The sequence below is a fragment of the Phoca vitulina genome, unplaced genomic scaffold (assembly GCF_004348235.1).
Source record: "Phoca vitulina isolate PV1807 unplaced genomic scaffold, GSC_HSeal_1.0 scaffold40, whole genome shotgun sequence".
Taxonomy (NCBI): Eukaryota; Metazoa; Chordata; class Mammalia; order Carnivora; family Phocidae; genus Phoca; species Phoca vitulina.
In genome coordinates, this window is record NW_022589743.1 from 20,083,789 (window position 1) to 20,104,660 (window position 20,872).

At 37.3% G+C, this 20,872-nt stretch overlaps 1 protein-coding gene across 9 annotated transcripts in view; it reads right to left on the minus strand.

The window, feature by feature from the left end:
- The window catches only part of NF1 (neurofibromin 1), a 281,702-nt gene that overhangs the window by 182,066 nt on the left and 78,764 nt on the right, over positions 1-20,872 (minus strand). For 6 of the 9 annotated variants that reach the window (XM_032428720.1, XM_032428715.1, XM_032428713.1 and 3 more), the window contains exons 9-13: positions 6,586-6,759; positions 5,996-6,118; positions 5,677-5,751; positions 3,583-3,612; positions 353-484 (exon numbers count right to left, since the gene is read on the minus strand). In XM_032428720.1, coding sequence (XP_032284611.1) covers positions 353-484; positions 3,583-3,612; positions 5,677-5,751; positions 5,996-6,118; positions 6,586-6,759 — 534 coding nt within the window. The remainder of the gene's footprint in view (positions 1-352; positions 485-3,582; positions 3,613-5,676; positions 5,752-5,995; positions 6,119-6,585; positions 6,760-20,872) is intronic. The other 3 variants (XM_032428716.1, XM_032428719.1, XM_032428721.1) reach the window with 1 other exon arrangement.

Genomic DNA, 20,872 nt, shown 5'->3' on the forward strand with positions numbered 1-20,872 from the left:
TACAGGAAAAACAAAGTAAAAGAGAAAAGAAAGAAAGAAAGAAAGAAAGAAAGAAAGAAAGAAAAAGAAAGAAAGAGAAAGGAAGGAAGGAAGAAAGGAAGGAAATTTAAGATTTTAACAGCATTTTGTGAGAAAATTTCTCTAAGAAAATTAAGTTCAACCCACTGAAATAGTGAAAAACAAACACCATGGACTAGCATTGCAACAATACTGCGGTATACAACATACCATACTTATAGAAAAGAAGGGGCTCATTTGATTTTCTAAAAAAATCAAAAAAACCAGGAATAGGATAGAGACACTGAAAATGCAATAGGGAGAAGGTGGGATTCAAATTCATGATGAATCTTACCGGTGCCATCCGTATTGCTGGGTGTGCTCCACAACCCTGCACTGCTTTATGAAGTGTTTCACCAAACATGTTTCGAAGCTCAACTGAGTGACAGTATACAGCATCAATCTTAGGCCACCAATCCAATGCAGACTGTAGAAAAACAGAGACCATAAGAGACGAAAAGTAAAATTTGCATGAGTCATACACTCTGGTTAACACTGTAGCCTTACGTTTTATCCTTCTGTGAAAAACTTTCTAATACCATGCAAACACACACCATGATTTCCAAAGTCTTCAAATAATATCTTTAATTCAAACACTAACCCATATTTATTTTAAAATATAATAATGAACATGAGACAAATTGCCACCTCATGTGCATGAGCATGAGACTGTCTTTTCTAACTGATAAGCTAATGAATCTGAGAAAGTCTTTAGAGAGCTAATTCTGTAGCCAATCTTCTTTTTTTAAGTTTAACATTTTATACATTCAGAAACATATGCATATATAGATAGTATATATTTTCCCACGTAAGAATGCTACTATCAAAGCTTTAAAAAAGATTAGTGGTTCAACACAATGTTGAAGGAACATGTGGCAAACCATCACTTATATGCCTACAAACAACAATGATAAGTACAACACAAAATTAGTAAATGAGATAAAACTATTAGTAAACCTATAATCTTAAATTGATATGCAATGATGGTACAATACACAAAAAGACTAATGATCACCACAAAGACAAACGGATCATACCTAAATAGATTTAAAGGTAATAATTTTATGTAAATATTTGTCTATTTCAGTCTCACCTGTTTAGCTTTGGTTCTAGTTTCTAGTGCCTATTTTATTTGAATAGTGCCTAATTTAACTTTAAAATTAATTACTATGTTATGAAAATCACTAAAGCTATAAAGTCTATCAGTTAATACAAAAATGGATGAATTTTCACTCCATATGGAGATTATACAAGGCATGGGACTTCAGACATAGGCTTCCAGCTTACTACACTCCCGGCTCCATAGGAAGCACCGGAAAGAATGACTGAACTAGCACAGGAAGAGGACTTAAGAGCATCACACCCTATTCCCAGGTTCCTTCTCATCCAAAATGAAGCTAAATTCTCAACTTCTGATTTCTTCACCCATAATTCTAAGAATATTCTAGGTAGCATCAAGTTATATTACCTTAACCTAAAATTAGATTATAAACTCTAAGTACTGGATAGTAAATTATACAATCAACTTAAAATACACAATTTGAATACTGAACTCTTATTTATAGGAAGGGCCCCCAAAAGCTGTGAGGGAAGAAATAAATTCTCTTTGGATAATGTGGTTGTTTCTGCTATTCCCCCAACTCTTACTTTTTTTAAGCGAATTCCTAACAAACTATCAGATTTTAGTTTGGTTATATAATGGACTCTTTAAACTTTGGTCAATTTAGTCATTTGACTTGCCCAAGCAATCAACACAGCTTGATTTCCATATAGTTACAAATTTATACAGCTTGTGTTAATCAGCTTAAAATAACAAAGGCTGAATGATCACAAAATGCACTGAGATAAGGGTCCTACTACTCATTCTCCTGACCCCATAATATCTTGTCAGAAACTAATAACTAAAGAGAGATGCATCCCATATAACATCCTATCCAAACTATTATGCTATATCGATAGTTACTGAAATCATATCACCGTACGAGATGCATCCTATAAAATAACATGATTTTAAGTTAAGATTTAGTGATTGTCATAAGTGCCATTTTTCATAATATAAATATTCGTTTTAATGTAAAAGTTAAAGATACACTTTCAAATAAATTATGCACTAAAAACTAGGCATCATGTAGTTGGCAAAAATTATAGTGTTTTAAGCAGTTACTAAATGTGTCTCTTCTGAAATTAGTCAACTAAAGTAGACATTCCTTTTTTTCCTCCTTGAAAACACTAAGTTTATTGCCAAACAAATGGCAATACTTTTACAAGTACATAGTATGAGCAAACTATGGCAATTCTTCAAGAGATTACTTAAATAAATTTTCAAGTGCCTTAGAGAGAATTTATCCAAACTCTCAGGAGGAAGAGATCATGTCATTCTCAGTATGTGAGCTATCTATAAGGAAACTACAACTGCCATAAGGAAAAAACCAGAATACCAAGTACTGTACAGCTACGGCATGTTCCACTGATTGCTAAGATATCTGGGTCACATATGTGTATTACTATTTCTTTAATTTCCCAATTTTAACAACATACCTAATTTAACCTAAAGGAACCCAATAAAGATTAAGTACATAACACAGATCTTATAACTATAATTCATCTCTTATAGCATGCCATAATAAAAAAAGTGACAGTACTCTGAGTACCATTTTCAAAGCTGACAAAAGTCTACAATATAATAAAATTCAAATAGTCAACAGATTTTCAGATTTCTTAGGAAGAAACAGAATATTTTAGATCTAAACACTGTACTTATGAACTGAGTATGAATATGTTTCCCAGAAAGAAAACAAAACTGCAAACCACTATCAATTCTAAATAACCCTCAAAAACATATCAAAAACTTTTACTTGACAATGTGACAGTAAGAAACAAAATCTGTGAATCTGGCTAAAGAACCATGGAAGAAAAGAACTTATGAGGTGTACTGAACCAAGAATCAATAAAAAGGAAATCTTACACTAAGAATAAATTAAGTTTAGGAGTCCAAATATCTAAGAAAAACTTCATGGGATTTCAAGACAAAGTATTTCCATGACTGTCTTCAGTGAGACTCTGTAATGGTCAATTCCATAAATCTGCATAGTTACTTTATGAATAGTCCTTTCAGTCAGAAAGTACTTCAGATTCAATATCTTTTAGCCTCAAACCATAGGAAAGAAAAAAACCAATCCTAACAAGAAACAATTTTATCAAACATTCTATAATATGATAAAGTATCATCATCTAAAGTATAGCTTTAAGATACTTTACAGACTCAAATTTATGCTTTTTGTCAAGCTATTCATTAAAGGTTACTGATGCTGAGTATTTTAAAACTTAGCCAACATAGGTTTTTCTTTATAAAAACAGACTTCTTATTGACGTGACCTCTGGTACAGACACACTCCACCTTCACACATGCAGTACTCATCGGAGTACAGAAGGATGCACAACCACTTCACCATATACACTGAGGCATGCATGAAGTACCACTCCAGGCATGCTTTAAACCCACAAAGGAGCAGCTCAGCCACTTACAGCAGTGCCAAGTCCATGCTTGAAAGTGCTCTATATATTCAATTGTAGACAAAAATATTTCACAATTAAAGTAACTAGCCACAAAGTATCAAAGAAGTATATACTTGGGTTTATTTAATACAAGTTTTAAGCATTTATGTAAAACCATCCACTGTAATAAATGGAATGCTTTTAGTATTATAAGTTAAAGGAGAAAAATAATAATATTTTAATTCTGAATTAAACATAAACCTGAGGGGGGAAATCATCTTTTTCTTTTCTTTTTTTTTTCCTTAAAATGGCCTTGAAAATAAACATTGAGGATACAATGTCTTGGGGTTCACTACCCTGGCAAAAGTAAAGTAAAAATTTTTTTAATTTTTAGTACAAACATACCTTATCTGCAATCAGATTCATTAAGCTTTCCCTTTTTGGGATAAATAACATCTCATGTTATTTATACCTATAATTTAACCCACAGATACTCAATTGAGCAACATATCATTCCCTCAATGCATTTTAGTTGTTCATAATGTCTGGGGGTGGGAGGAGGGAAGTGGCCCAAATGGCATTTAATGAAATGAGGATCAGGGATACTAGGCGTCTTGCAATGCACAAGATAGTGCTGCACAACAAGGAATTGCCCTGCCCAAAATGCTACTAGCACCCCACTGAGAAAAACTAAATGTGTCACTACATAGATTTAGAGTTATTTTTCCCCTGCAGGAATGGATAAAAGAAGAGAAAACAGGAGCGTCTGGGTGGCTCAGTAGGTTAAGCGTCCGACTCTTGATTTCAGCTTGGGTCATGAAATGGAGCCCTGTGTTAGGCTCCGTGCTGGGCATAGAGCCTGCTTAAGATTCTCTCTTTGCCTCTGCCTCTGCCCCTCCCTCTCTAAAAAACAGAAGAGAAAAGAGAAGAGAGAGAAGAGAAGAGAAGAGAAGAAAAGAGAAGAGAAGAGGAGAAGAGAAGAGAAGAGAAGAGAAGGGAAGAGGCAGAATTTGGTTTAATTAAACACATCCAAGGCAAATGAATGTGGGGAGGAATTTTTAACTCATCAGAGATACACTCTTAAAAATGGAATTTGATTTTAAAGAAGACAAAAATACCTCAGTAAAGCCCTTTTTAAGGCAACCCTTTCAGGTCCCCTCCCTCTTTAGGAGCTTTGTACTATCACTCATAAACCTTGCTTTGCTGCCCACCAAAAAATAAACAGACAAATAAATAAAGCCCCTTTTAAGGGAGAAAAAGAAAAAGTTGACCAATTTACACATAAATGAATAAAAGTAGAGCTTGAGAACCTTCAAAATATTATTGTTCCTAACCAGAAGAACAGAATTTGGCAGAATTTTTAAGATTTGTAGTCCAAATATCTAAGAAAAACTTCATGTGATTTCAAGACAAAGTATTTCCAAAACTGTCTTCATTGAGACTCTGTAACGGTCAAATAGTTAAAACTTCATGGTCCAAATCTGATAAGGTTTCATTATCATTCTACTTAATGTATTCACATCAGAGTCGAAGGTTTCACAAGCACCTTTTAATGAGCTCGCTTATTTTGTCTGATATGCTTTTGTATCATGTCAATACCTCCATTTAAGTGTGCTAATATTTCATTTATTTAAGGAGGACTAAAAAGTACAATCAAATATGATCTTACCATTTTTAAAATGCACCATACTGGCCTACACCATAAATAGTTACTACTTTTAACTTAAATGGTAAAGTGACAAGTCAGAATATACCAAATGCTGGGAAAAGACTAGGAGTATTAAAATAATATTTAAAGAGTTTGGGATGAAATGTTCAATTATATTCTCAGTAGCACTGTTCTCAAGGGCTTTTGATGCAAATAAAGTATTTTAGGTTTAATCTTTCCAAAGGATCCTATTAACTCCTTTTTTCTCAATAAAGGCTCTCAGGTCAAATTGAATATGAAAAATATAATTGTATATCAGTTACTAGATATAATCACCTATGAGAAATCTCCCTATACCATACATCTAAGTTCAAAACCTTTTATAAACCAAGAATGTCTTTCTTAAAAAGAAATAAAAAAGTAAAGAAAGGAAGAAAAAAAATTTTAAGTAATTTAGCAATACCTTTTGGACTTACATTGGTGATGATTCGATGGAGTGAATTTACCAGCACATAGTGAAATGTAGAAGGGGAATTCTGAGCCAGGCAGATCTACACAGGCAAAGGAAAAAACTGTATATTATTCCTGTGAGAAAAATATTCAACACAAATGAGGATAAAGAGAAACATGAAAAAAAAAAAGTTTTTAAAAAACAGAATAAATTCTTAAGGTCTTAAAATTAACATTAATATATAATATTGAGAAATACCAATTGACCTTTCTAGTCTTTTTATATTTATAAAGAAAGATCAACAGCATCAGTAAACATAACTGGATAAAAACCAATGCTCTCACCTTAAAGTGTTGGTTGTTGTGAGGGCTTATACGAAAGCAAGAAACAAGGCAGTCAATCATTAGATCCACATCTGCAGGCTGACTGCCTCTTGAGAATGGTTTACTTGGATTAAAAAGCAGGTTCTATGAAAATCCCAAAAGAAAACAAAAGCCTTTAAACAATCATGCAGTTATTTTTTTTACTAGTATTTAATAATATCAACACAATATCCACATACATGGAAATAACATTCAGTTGCCAGAAGAAGCACAAAGCACTAATGTGGTTCATCACTCTGATAAAATTCTTACTATACCAGATATGGTTCTTTTTAGGCCCTAAATTCTACATTATTTTAAAACCAAGTCTGAATATTTATGATAACTTAAGAAAACCAGTTAATTCTGTTTTCATCATATTCTAAGCCAATTTAGTCTGAGTAACACAAACAACAAAAGCAGGTCTTATGTACTTACCATCTAAGATGATTCAGACCTCTGGCATTAGCAATGATCTTTGACAATGATCTAGCATAATAATACTTTACTAGAATTTTATTTTTCCTTTAGTTTTCTTAAAGTTTGTAGTAAAGAAATAACAAGCATATTACCTTAAGATCTACCACCATGGACTGAACTAGTAGGAAAATGACAGAGTTATCTTCCCAGTTGATGTAAGTACTTGCTTTACACAGTTTGACACAGGCAATTGCAGCACTTTCCGTCAACTGCCTGCTTCCTCCATGGCCGGCAAGTGCTTTTCGTAGACTGTCCAAAAACAACTTCTATAGAATTCAAATATAGAAAGAAGTTTCTAGTTAATTAATGTGCAGTTTCTAACATTTCAGACTTGTCTAATTATCAGCCTCTAAAAATTATATTCTAAAACTACATAATTGATATTTCCAATTTTTAATTTCACAATTTAAGTAGTTGTCATCATTTACATGTTTCTCAAATCTAAAAAAAAATAGAATCTGTTCTTCACTTTCTTTGTTGAATTATTAAAGGAACACGGTCTTTCCTAAACAAGGTAGTTGATTTCTCAACCCTGAATTCAGCTGATTATATTCTCTTTTTAAATATTTCTAAACTCCAGGCTATATTCAACCTTTAGCCTTCCAACTAAGGATATACCTAAGGCTGTTCTATTGCTCTAAATAAAATCTGTTCTGGGGCGCCTGGGTGGCTCAGTTGGTTGAGCATCTGCCTTTAGCTCAGGTTGTGACCTCGGAGTCCTGGGATCGAGCCCCACTTCGGGATCCCTGCTTGGTGGAGAACCTGCTGCTCCCCCTGCTTGTGCTCTCTCTCTCTTGCTCTATCTCAAATAAATAAATGAAATCTATAAAAAATAAATAAATAAATTCTGTTCCTCACAAAAAGTTATCCATTCTTGTGATCTCAAGCCCTCTTTGCAGCTCACTAACAAATTGCTCCCTCTGTTTTTCTCCTAAGTGAAAATTTTGCATCTCCACTTATATGTATTCTCAAATATAATGTGTCAAAAGCTAAACTGATCAAACAACAGCAGAATATATATTCTTCTCCAGTACACATGAACAATATCTAGGATAGACCATGTGTTAGGCTACAAAACAGGTCTTAATAAATTTAAAGAGACTGAAATCATATGAAATATTTTTCCTGGGGCACCTGGGTGGCTCAATCAGTTAAGAGTTGGCCTTCAGCTCAGGTCATGATCCCAGGGTCATGGGATCGAGCCCAACATCTGCCTCCCTGCTCAGTAGGGAGCCTGTTTCTCCCTCTCCCTCTGTAGCTCCCCCTGCTTGTGCTCTCTCTGTCAAATAAATAAATCTTAAAAAAAAAAAAAGAAGAAAGAAATATTTTTCCTGATCACAATGAAACCAGAAATCAGCAATAGAAGGAAAACTGGAAAGTTCACAATCACATGAAAATTAAACACCAATGATAAAAGAAAAAAAATTCACAAAGAAAGTTAGAAAATATCTTGAAATAAATCAAAGTGAAAACACAACACCAAAAATGGGATGCAGTGGAAGCAGTGCTAAGAGGAAAATTTATAGCTGGAAACACATTAAAAAGAAAGCTCTCAATTCAATAACCTAAGGAACTAGAAAAAGAAGAGCAAACTAAATCCAAAGCTAGCAGAAGGAAGGAAATAATAAAGATGAGATCAAATACAGAGAATAGAAAAACAATAGGAAAATATCAAAATCAAAAGGTGGTTCTTTTAATGGGTCAAGAAATTTGAGAGACCTTTTGCTAGATTAAGAAAAAAAGACAGAAGATCCACAATACCAAAAATCGGAGCTGAAAGTGAGAACATTACTATTTTTAAAGAAATAAAAGATTATAAAATAATACTATGAAAAATTATATGCCAACAATTGGATAATTTAGACAAAATGGGCAAATTCCTAGAAACATACAATCTACCAAAACTGATTCATTAAGAAACAGAAAATCTGAATTGACCTAGAACTAGTACGGAGATTAAATCAGTAATCAAAAACCTCCCAACAAAGAAAAACCCAGAACAATTAATACCAATCCTTCTCAAACACTTCCAAAAATTTAAAGGAGAGGGAACACCTCCTAACTCATCTCATGAGGCCAGCATTACCTTAATACTACAGCGAAACAAAAACACAAGGAAACTACAGACCAATATCCCTAAAAATATTGATGAAAAAATCCTGAAGAAGAATGAGCAAACCAAATTCAGCAGTATATAAAAGGATTATACACCACGACCAAGTGAGCTTTATTTGTAGAGCATAAAATAGGTTCAACAACAAAAATCAATCAATAAAATATACCATGTTAGTAGAATGAAGGAAAAAAACTCACATGATCCTTACAATTGATGCAGAAAAAACATGTGACAAAATTCAACACCCTCTCATGATAACAGCACGGTTAGGATAAACTAGGAATAGAAGAAAATTTCCTCAACATGATAACAGCCATATATAAAAAACCACAGCTAACATCACACTCACAACAGTGAAAGACTGAAAGCTTTTCTCCTAGTAGGAACAAGATACGGATGCCTAGTTTTGCCACTTCTTTTCAACATTACTAGGGAAGTTCTAGGCAGAACATTTAGGAAAAGAAAAAGAAAAGAAAAAACATTAAAAGTCATTCAAATTGAGGGGGCGGAGCAAGATGGCGGAGGAGTAGGAGACCTGGATTTCGTCTGGTCTCAGGAATTCAGCTGGATGGGAATCAAACCATTCTGAACACCTACAAACTCAACAGGAGAAGGAAGAAAAGAATAGCAGCAACTCTCTGAACAGAAACAAGAGGACTTTCTGGAAGGTAGGATATGCGGAGAAGTGAATCCAAGGCGATATTCGAGAAGATAGACGGCGGGGGAGGGGGCCTCCCTGGGCCGCTTCTGGCAAGTGATAGAGCCGCGGAGCACAAAATCGGAACTTTTAGAAGTCTGCTCCGCTGAGGGACGTCACTCCAGTGGCTAAGAGGGGGGTGGAACCCTTGCTGGGACAGTGTGGTCTCAGGACCCTCGCAGTCACAGAAAGACCGGGGGTGCCTGAGTGCGGCAGAGCTCCCAGGTATCGGAGCGGGGAAGCCGGCTGCAGAGACCGGAGCCGAGGCGCGGGCTCTCAGCTCGGGGTTGCCATAAACCGTGATCCGCGGCACAGTCGGGCCACTGTTCTTCCAGCAGGGACCCAACAAGCGGCAGATCCAGGGAGACTCCCCTTCCTCCGCTGGGAGGAGTGGCACGGGAGCGCACCGCAGGGATCTGCTGGGTTTGGAGACTCCACCCGGGGTCGGGTGCCAGAGATAAAAATGCTCGGTCACAGGCCGGGTGAACACGGAGTGCGGCTGCAGACCGGGGAGACGGGACTGACTGACTGCTTTTCTCTGGGGGCACACTGAGGAGTGGGGCCCCGAGTTCTCGTTTCCTCCGGGGCGGAGATTGGGAGGCCGCCATTTTCACTCTCCTCCTACAAAGCTGTAGGGAAAGCTTGCAGGGAACAAAAGCTCCCGAGAGCAAACCCGAGCAGATTACTTAGCCCGGACCGGGCAAGGGCAGGGCAATTCCGCCTCCGGCAAAGACATTTGGGAACCACGGCAACAGGCCCCTCCCCCAGAAGATCAGCGAGAACAGCCAGCCAAGACTAAGTTTACCGATCAGTGAGAACGGCAGAACTCCAGCGCTAGGGGAATACTGCACATAAAATCCATGGCTTTTTTACCATGATTCTTTAGTCTTTCAAAGTTATTTTTTAACTTTTTTTTTTTTTTAATTTTTCTTTTTCCCTTTTTCAACCAACATTTTATCAATCCCTTTTTTAAAAAACATTTTTATTTTTCATTTTTAGAGTCATATTCTATCCCTTCATAGTAATTACCCTTATTTTTGGCATATATATAGAAGTTGTTTTCTCTTTAAAATTTTGGGATACAGTTTCTTCTAACAGATCAAAATATACCCTAAATCTCTAGTATATGGCTTTGTTCTAGTCTCCTGCCTGATCATATTCTCTCCCTTTTTTTTTCTTTTTTTTTTAAATCCTCTTTCTTTTTTCAAACAACTTATCAATTCCTTTTATAAAATTTTTTATAATTTTCATCTTTACAGTCATATTCCATCCCTTCATCATCAACCCTTATTTTTGTACATATATGTTTTTCTTTCTTTTTTTTTTTTTAAAGATTTTATTTATTTATTTGACAGAGAGAGACACAGCGAGAGAGGGAACACAAGCAAAGGGAGTGGGAGAGGGAGAAGCAGGCTTCCCGTGGAGCAGGGAGCCCGATGCGGGGCTCGATCCCAGGACCCTGAGATCATGACCCAAGCCGAAGGCAGATGCTTAATGACTGAGCCACCCAGGCACCCCATAAGTTTTTCTTTCTTTAAAATTTTGGGAGGCACTTTCTTTTAACAGACCAAAATACACCCAAAGTCCAGTGTGTGGCACTGATCTAGGCACCAGCCTGATCATATTTGATCATATTCTGTTTTTTTCTTTTGTTCTGTATTTGTTTGTTTTTATCTTTTCCTTTTGTTTTTCTTTTTCTTTTTTCTTTCTTCCCCTTTCTTTTCCCCCGGCTTCAGGTCCTTTCTGATTTGTTTACAGTATATTTTCTGGAGACGTTGTTACCCTGTTAGCATTTTGTTCTCCCATTCACCTATTCTCCTCTGGACAAAATGACAAGACGGAAAAAATCACCTCAACAAAAAGAACAAGAGGTAGTACTGACTGCCAGGGACCTACTCAATACGGACATCAGTACAATGTCGGATCTAGAGTTCAGAATCATCACTCTAAAGATACTAGCTGGGGGGCGCCTGGGTGGCGCAGTCTGTTAAGTGGCTGCTTTCGGCTCAGGTCATGATCCTGGGGTCTTGGGATCGAGCCCCACATCCGGCTCCCCGCTCAGCGGAGAGCCTGTTTCTCCCTCTCCATCTGCCTGTCACTCTGCCTACTTGTGCTCTCTCTCTGTCAAATAAATAAATAAAATCTTTAAAAAAAAAAAAAAAATACTAGCTGGGCTTGAAAAAAGCATGGAAGTTATTAGAGAAACCCTTTCTGCAGAAATAAAAGAACTAAAATCTAACCAAGTCGAAATCAAAAAGGCTATTAATGAGGTGCAATCAAAAATGGGGGCGCTAACTGCTAGGATAAATGAGGCAGAAGAGAGAATCAGTGATATAGAAGACCAAATGATGGAAAATAAAGAAGCTGAGATAAAGAGAGATAAACAACTACTAGATCACGAGAGCAGAATTCGAGAGATTAGCGATACCATAAGACGAAACAACATTAGAATAATTGGGATCCCAGAAGAAGAAGAAAGAGAGAGAGGGGCAGAAGGTATACTGGAGCAAATTATAGCAGAGAACGTCCCTAATTTGGGGAAGGAAACAGGCATCAAAATCCAGGAGGCACAGAGAACCCCTCTCAAAATCAATAAAACTAGGTCAACACCCCGACATCTAATAGTAAAACTTACGAGTCTCAGAGACAAAGAGAAAATCCTGAAAGCAGCTCGGGAGAAGAGATCTGTAACCTACAATGGTAGAAACATTAGATTGGCAACAGACCTATCCACAGAGACCTGGCAGGCCACAAAGGACTGGCAGGATATATTCAGCCAAGAATACTATATCCAGCTAGGCTGTCATTGAAAATAGAAGGAGAGATCAAAAGCTTCCAGGACAAACAAAAACTAAAGGAATTTGCAAACACGAAACCAGCCCTACAAGAAATATTGAAAGGGGTCCTCTAAGCAAAGAGAGAACCTAAAAGCAACACAGACCAGAAAGGAACACAGACAATATACAGTAACAGTCACCTTACAGGCAATACAATGGCACTAAATTCCTATCTTTCAATAGTTACCCTGAACGTAAATGGGCTAAATGCCCCAATCAAAAGACACAGGCTATCAGATTGGATTAAAAAACAAGACCCATCGATATGCTGTCTGCAAGAGACTCATTTTAGACCCAAAGACAGCCCCAGATTGAAAGTGAGGGGGTGGAAAACCATTTCCCATGCTAATGAACACCAAAAGAAAGCTGGGGTGGCAATCCTTATATCAGACAAATTAGATTTTAAACCAAAGACTGTAATAAGAGATGAGGAAGGACACTATATCCTACTTAAAGGGTCTATCCAACAAGAAGATCTAACAATTGTAAATATCTATGCCCCTAACATGGGAGCGACCAATTATAAGAGGCAATTAATAACAAAAGCAAAGAAACACATCGACAACAATACAATAATAGTGGGGGACTTTAACAACCCCCTCACTGAAATGGACTGATCATCTAAGCAAAAGATCAACAAGGAAATAGACTTTAAATGACACACTGGACCAAATGGACTTCACAGACATATTCAGAACATTCCATCCCAAAGCAACGGAATACACATTCTTCTCTAGTGCCCATGGAACATTCTCCAGAAGAGATCACATCCTAGGTCACAAATGAGGTCTTAAACGGTACCAAAAGACTGGGATCATTCCCTGCCTTTTTTCAGACCACAATGCTTTGAAACTAGAACTCAATCACAAGAGGAAAGTCGGAAAGAACTCAAATACATGGAGGCTAAAGAGCATCCTACTAAAGAATGAATGGGTCAACCAGGAAATTAAAGAAGAATTTTAAAAATTCATGGAAACCAATGAAAATGAAAACACAACTGTTCAAAATCTTTGGGATGCAGCAAAGGCAGTCCTAAGAGGAAAGTATATAGCAATACAAGCCTTTCTCAAGAAACAAGAAAGGTCTCAAATACACAACCTAACCCTATACTTAAAGGAGCTAGAGAAAAAACAGCAAATAAAGTCTAAACACAGCAGAAGAGAAATAATAAAGATCAGAGCAGAAATCAATGAAATAGAAACCAAAAGAACAGTAGAACAGATCAACAAAACTAGGAGCTGGTTCTTTGAAAAAATTAACAAGATTGATAAACCCCTGGCCAGACTGATCAAAAAGCAAAGAGAAATGACCCAAATCAACAAAATCATGAATGAAAGAGGAGAGATCACAACCAACACCAAAGAAATACAAACAATTATAAGAACATATTATGAGCAACTCTATGCCAGCAAATTAGGTAACCTGGAAGAAATGGATGCATTCCTAGAGATATATCAACTACCAAAACTGAACCAGGAAGAAATAGAAAACCTGAACAGACCTATAACCACTAAGGAAATTGAAGCAGTCATCAAAAATCTCCCAACAAACAAAAGCCCAGGGCCAGATGGCTTCCCAGGGGAATTCTACCAAACATTTAAAGAAGAATTAATACCTATTCTTCTGAAACTGTTCCAAAAAATAGAAATGGAAGGAAAACTTCCAAACTCGTTTTATGAGGCCACCATTACCTTGATCCCAAAACCAGACAAAGACCCCATCAAAAAGGAGAATTACAGACCAATATCCTTGATGAACATGGATGCAAAAATTCTCACCAAAATACTAGCCAATAGGATCCAACAGTACATTAAAAGGATTATTCACCACGACCAAGTGGGATTTATCCCTGGGCTGCAAGGTTGGTTCAACATCCGCAAATCAATCAACGTGATACATTAACAAAAGAAAGAACAAGAATCATATGATCCTCTCAATAGATGCAGAAAAAGCATTTGACAAAGTACAGCATCCTTTCTTGATCAAAACTCTGAATCAGAGTATAGGGATAGAGGGTACATACCTCAATATCATAAAAGCCATCTATGAAAAACCTACAGCGAATATCATTCTCAATGGGGAAAAACTGAGAGCTTTCCCCCTACGGTCAGGAACACGGCAGGGATGTCCATTATCACCACTGCTATTCAACATAGTATTAGAAGTCCTAGCCACAGCAATCAGACAACAAAAAGAAATCAAAGGCATCCAAATCGGCAAAGAAGAAGTCAAACTCTCACTCTCTGCAGATGATATGATACTTTATGTGGAAAACCCCAAAGACTCCACCCCAAAACTGCTAGAACTCATACAGGAATTCAGTAAAGTGGCAGGATATAAAATCAATGCACAGAAGTCAGTGGCATTCCTATACACCAACAACAAGACAGAAGAAAGAGAAATTAAGGAGTCGATCCCATTTACAATTGCACCCCAAACCATAAGATGCCTAGGAATAAATCTAACCAAAGAGGCAAAGGATCTGTACTCAGAAAACTATAAAATACTCATGAAAGAAATTGAGGAAGACACAAAGAAATGGGAAAACATTCCATGCTCATGGATTGGAAGAACAAATATTGTGAAAATGTCAATGCTACCTAGAGCAATCTACACATTCAATGCAATCCCCATCAAAATACCATCCACTTTTTTGAAAGAAATGGAACAAATAATCCTAAAATTTGTATGGAACCAGAAAAGACCCCGCATAGCCAGAGGAATGTTGAAAAAGAAAAGCAAAGCTGGCGGCATCACAATTCCGGACTTCCAACTCTATTACAAAGCTGTCATCATCAAGACAGTATGGTACTGGCACAAAAACAGACACATAGATCAATGGAACAGAATAGACAGCCCAGAAATGGACCCTCAACTCTATGGTCAACTAATCTTTGACAATGCAGGAAAGAATGTCCAATGGAAAAAAGACAGTCTCTTCAACAAATGGTGTTGGGAAAGTTGGATAGCCACATGCAGAAGAATGAAACTGGACCATTTCCTTACACCACACACAAAAATAGACTCCAAATGGTTGAAAGACCTCAATGTGAGACAGGAGTCCATCAAAATCCTAGAGGAGAACACAGGCAGCAACCTCTGCGACCTCAGCCACAGCAGCTTCTTCCTAGAAACATCACCAAAGGCAAGGGAAGCAAGGGCAAAAATGAACTATTGGGACTTCATCAAGATAAAAAGCTTTTGCAAAGCAAAGGAAACAGTCAACAAAACCAAAAGACAACCGACAGAATGGGAGAAGATATTTGCAAATGACATATCAGATAAAGGGCTAGTATCCCAAATCTATAAAGAACTTATCAAACTCAACACCAAAAGAACAAAGAATCCAATCAAGAAATGGGCAGAAGAGATGAACAGACATTTTTCCAAAGGAGACATCCAAATGGCCAACAGACACATGAAAAAGTGCTCAGTATCGCTCAGCATCAGGGAAATCCAAATCAAAAACTCAATGAGATACCACCTCACACCAGTCAGAATGGCTAAAATTAACAAGTCAGGAAATGACAGATGTTGGCGGGGATGCAGAGAAAGGGGAACCCTCCTACACTGTTGGTGGGAATGCAAGCTGGTGCAGCTACTCTGGAAAACAGTATGGAGGTTCCTCAAAAAGTTGAAAATAGAGCTACCCTACGATCCAGCAATTGCACTACTGGGTATTCACCCCAAAGATACAAAAGTAGGGATCCGAAAGGGTACGTGCACCCCGATGTTTATAGCAGCAATGTCCACAATAGCCAAACTGTGGAAAGAGCCAAGATGTCCATCAACAGATGAATGGATAAAGAAGAGGTGGTATATATATACAACAGAAGATTATGCAGCCATTAAAAGGAATGAGATCTTGCCATTTGCAACGACGTGGATGGAACTGGAGGGTATTATGCTGAGGGAAATAAGTCAAACAGAGAATGACATGTATCATATGATCTCACTGATATGAGGAATTCTTAATCTCAGGAAACAAACTGAGGGTTGCTGGAGCGGGAGGTGGGGTGGGAGGGATGGGGTGACTGGATGATAGACACTGGGGAGGGTATGTGCTCTGGTAAGCGCTGTGAATTGTGCAAGACTGTTGAATCTCAGATCTGTACCTCTGAAATAAATAATGCGATATATGTTAAGAAAAAAAAAAAAGAAGATAGCAGGAGGGGAAGAATGAAGGGGGGGAAATCAGAGGGGTAGACGAACCATGAGAGACGATGGACTCTGAAAAACAAACTGAGGGTTCTAGAGGGAAGGGGGGTTAGCCTGGTGATGGGTATTGAGGAGGGCACGTTCTGCATGGAGCACTGGGTGTTATGCACAAACAATGAATCGTGGAACACTACATCTAAAACTAATGATATAATGTATGGGGATTAACATAACAATAAAAATATTTTAAAAAAGAGAAGATGTGGTATGTATATATACAATGGAATATTATGCAGCCATCAAAAGGAATGAGATCTTGCCATTTGCAACGACATGGATGGAACTGGAGGGTGTTATGCTGAGCGAAATAAGTCAATCAGAGAAAGACATGTATCATATGACCTCACTGATATGAGGAATTCTTAATCTCACAAAACAAACTGAGGGTTGCTGGAGTGGGGGGTGGGGTGGGAGGGATGGGGTGGGCTGGGTGATAGACATTGGGGAGGGTATGTGCTATGGTGAGCACTGTGAATTGTGCAAGACTGTTGAATCACAGATCTGTACCTCTGAAACAAATAATGCAATATATGTTAAGAATAAAAAAGAAAAAAAAGAAGATAGCAGGAGGTGAAGAATGAAGGGGGGGAAATCGGAGGGGGAGATGAACCATGAGACACGATGGACTCTGAAAAACAAACTGAGGGTGGGGCGCCTGGGTGGCTCAGTCGGTTAAGCAGCTGCCTTCAGCTCAGGTCATGATCCCAGGGTCCTGGGATCGAGTCCCGCATCAGGCTCCCTGCTCTGCGGGGAGCCTGCTTCTCCCTCTCCCTCTGCCTGCTTCTCTGCCTACTTGTGTTCTCTATCTCTCTGTCAAATAAATAAATAAAATCTTTAAAAAAAAAAAAAAAGAAAAACAAACTGAGGGTTATAGAGGGGAGGGGGGGGGGAGGATGGGTTAGCCTGGTGATGGGTATTAAAGAGGGCATGTTCTGCATGGAGCACTGGGTGTTATGCACAATGAATCATGGACCACTACATCAAAAACTAATGATGTAATGTATGGTGATTAACATAACAATAAAAAATTTTTAAAAATGAACCTTAATGTAAAAAAAAAAAGTCATTCAAATTAGGAGAAGTAAAATGGCCTCTGTTCTCAGATGATACAAGCTTATTTGCAGAACACCTTAAACACACACACACCTGTTAGAGCTAAAAAATTCAGCAAAGTTCTAGGATACAAAATCAACATATAAAAATCAGTTGCATTTCTAGACACTAGCAATGAACTATCTAAAAAGGAAAGTAGGAAAACAATTCCACTTATGATAGCATTAAAAAGAACGTAATACTTGGGAATTAACCAAGGTGGTGAAAGCTTATACAATGAAAACTGTGTTAAAAGAAATTAAAGACATAAATAAATGGAAACACATCCCATGTTCATTGACTAGAAGACTTAACATTGATAAAATGTCCACAGTACCCAAAACAATCTACAGATTCAATGCAATCCCTATCAAAACCCCAACAGCATTTTTTGTAGAAATAGAAAAAACCCGTCCAGAAATTCATATGGGATATCAAGTAACAAGAAATAGCCCAAACAATCTTGAGAAAGAATAAAGTTGGAAGACTCATACTTCCTGATTTCAAAACTTACTACAAAGCTACAAAAATCAAAACATTGTGGTAATGGTATGAGAACAGACCTATACGCCAATGAAATAGAATAGGAAGTCTAGAAAGAAATCCTTGCATACAGGATCAAATTATTTTCAACAAGTGTGCTAACACCATTCAAAGGAGAAAGGACAGTTTTTTGAACAAAAGGTGCAGGGAAAACTGGATATCCACATGCAAAAGAATGAAGCCAGACCTTTCCCTTACCTTACATATAAAAATTAACTCAAAATAGCTCAAAGATCTAAACAGCTAAAACTATAAAACTCCTAGAAGAGAACATAAAAGAAAATCTTTACAACATTGGATTTGGCAATGATTGGATATAAAACCAAAAAAGCACTAGCAACAACAACAACAAAAAAATGGATAAAGTGGACTTCATCAAAATGAAAAACCTTTGTGTATCAAATGACACTATTAAGAAAGTAAAATGACAGTCCACAGAATGGGATAAAACATTTGCAAATCATATATCTAATAGGCGATTACCATCTATGACATGTAAAGAACTCCTACAACTCAACAACAACAAAAAATAGCCCAATTAAAAAATGGGCAAAGAACTTTAATAGACACATCTCCAGAGAAGATATACAAATGGCCAATAAGCTTATGAAAAGATGATCAACACTGTTAATCACTAGAAAGATGCAAATCAGGGCACCTGGCTGCCTCAGTCAGAAAAGCATGCAACTCTTAATCTCAGGGTCATGAGTTCAAGCCCCATGTTGGGTGTAGGGATTACCTAAATATATAAACTTAAAGAAAAAAAAACTTAAAAAAAAAAGATGTGAATCAAAACCACAATGGAATACCACTGCACACAAGAAATTTCTAGGAGATAAACAAAATGTGGTATATAACATACAATGGAATATTTATTCAGCCACAATAAGGAATGAAATTCTGATCATGCAACAAAATGGATCAATCTTGAAAATATTATGTTAAATGGCATAAGCCAGACATATAAGGATAAATATTGTATGATATCACCGATATGAGGTACCTAGAATAGGCAACTGAGAGAAACCAAGAATAGAATAGAGGCTACCAGGGGCTAGGAATAGGGTGAATGAGAAGTTATGTTTAACATACAGAATTTAAGAGGACTAAAAAAAGTTCACTAATAGATAATGGTGATGGTTGCAAAACACTGAATGTACTTGATGTACACTTGTACTTGTATACTTAAGGTTATTTTACCACAATATAAATAAGTAAATAAAATTTTAAAAGATAAACTCACATTTATTTTGACCCAGCTCCCACTTTGGAATTTCCTTTTATCAGCCAAAAACACTACTTTGCATATCTCACCTTTAACCCTAAACTTAAAGTTTCAACCCCAACTGGCTCACAGTATCTTCCATATTGCTCACATCTGCCTCTTCATCTTCATTTCTTATCATCACCTGCATGAATCTTCCACCCTCTAGCTAACTTTTCTGAACATCCATTTTCTTGATCACCCTGGCCTGAACAACTCTGTCTCTCTTTCTAAGTTCTATTCTTACTTCAAGTTCAACTAAGGTTCCACACCTCTTCTTGCAGCACATATAGCCAGCACTATTCTGGCTATATGGACAGGTACTCCTGATATATAGCTTTGCACCCATAAAGAAATAACTGGGAATTCTAGGGAGACAGCAGTCTAAGCCATCCCTGACTCCTCCTCTCTCTCCTAACTCCTTCATTTCTTGGTTCCTGGGGGATATAGAGAACCATTTCTCAGGTTCTCTTACAGTTAGATGTGGCCATGTGACAGAGCTCTACCCAATGCAATGTGAATGAAAGTGTGCCATTTCCAGGCCTGACCATAAAAATCCTCAGCATGATTTCCCATGTTTTTCCTTCTGGTCAGCAGAATAGAATCAACTTCCATGGAAGCTATGTTTTAAAAATGGCAGAGTCTTTGCTGTCCAAGGTCCTAAGAAATCACAAAGAGGAGGGCTGTCCTGCAGAGCTTTTCAGATCAGCGGCTCATTACTGTTTCATAAGTATAATAAAGATCACTGTGTGGAGTCATGATACTACCTTCCCTAATGAAATAAAAACACAATAATAATAACAAAAACTATAAACTGAAAAAGAGAACCACTTTTCATATAGTTCGCAGTCTACAATGTGTAAATGAGAGCCCGATCTAATCTGCTTAGGGTTCTATTTGTTTGTTGTTTGTTCTTTGCCTGCTTTATAATAAAGAGCTAAGTGTGATTACCAATGCCTAGGAGGAGTTCTGCCACACTGCCCAGAGTCTATTGGCTACTTAAGGGTTCGGGGAGCTCAGACAGCTAAACCAAGCATTTCCCACAGCATATTCATAGGGGGCTCTCAAGCCCCTACAGGTGTTCTCAAGAGCTACAGAGCAGTTCTACATGCAGTTTTTTTTTTTTTTTTTTAAAGATTTTATTCATTTATTCGACAGAGAGAGACACAGCGAGAGAAGGGACACAAGCAGGGGGAGTGGGAGAGGGAGAAGCAGGCTTCCCGCTGAGCAGGGAGCCCGATGTGGGGCTCGATCCCAGGACCCTGGGACCATGACCTGAGCCGAAGGCAGACGCTTAACGACTGAGCCACCCAGGCGCCCCTCTACATGCAGTTTTAAACATTTACATTAAATTCTGTACCCTAAAGAAATGATACACATTCTTCTCCAGTGACCACAGAACACTTTTTAAAGCAAATATGTACCACCATTTTCTAACCACAATTAAATCTTTAAAAATCACCAAAAAATTTAACAATTTGGAAACTATAAAACATTCTTCTAAATCAAATATGGTATCATCAAGTAAGAGACTAATAGACAAAAAGTCCCAGAAGTTAATAAAGAGACTGACAAAAAAAATTAAAAAAGGAAAATAAGTAAAGGAAATGAA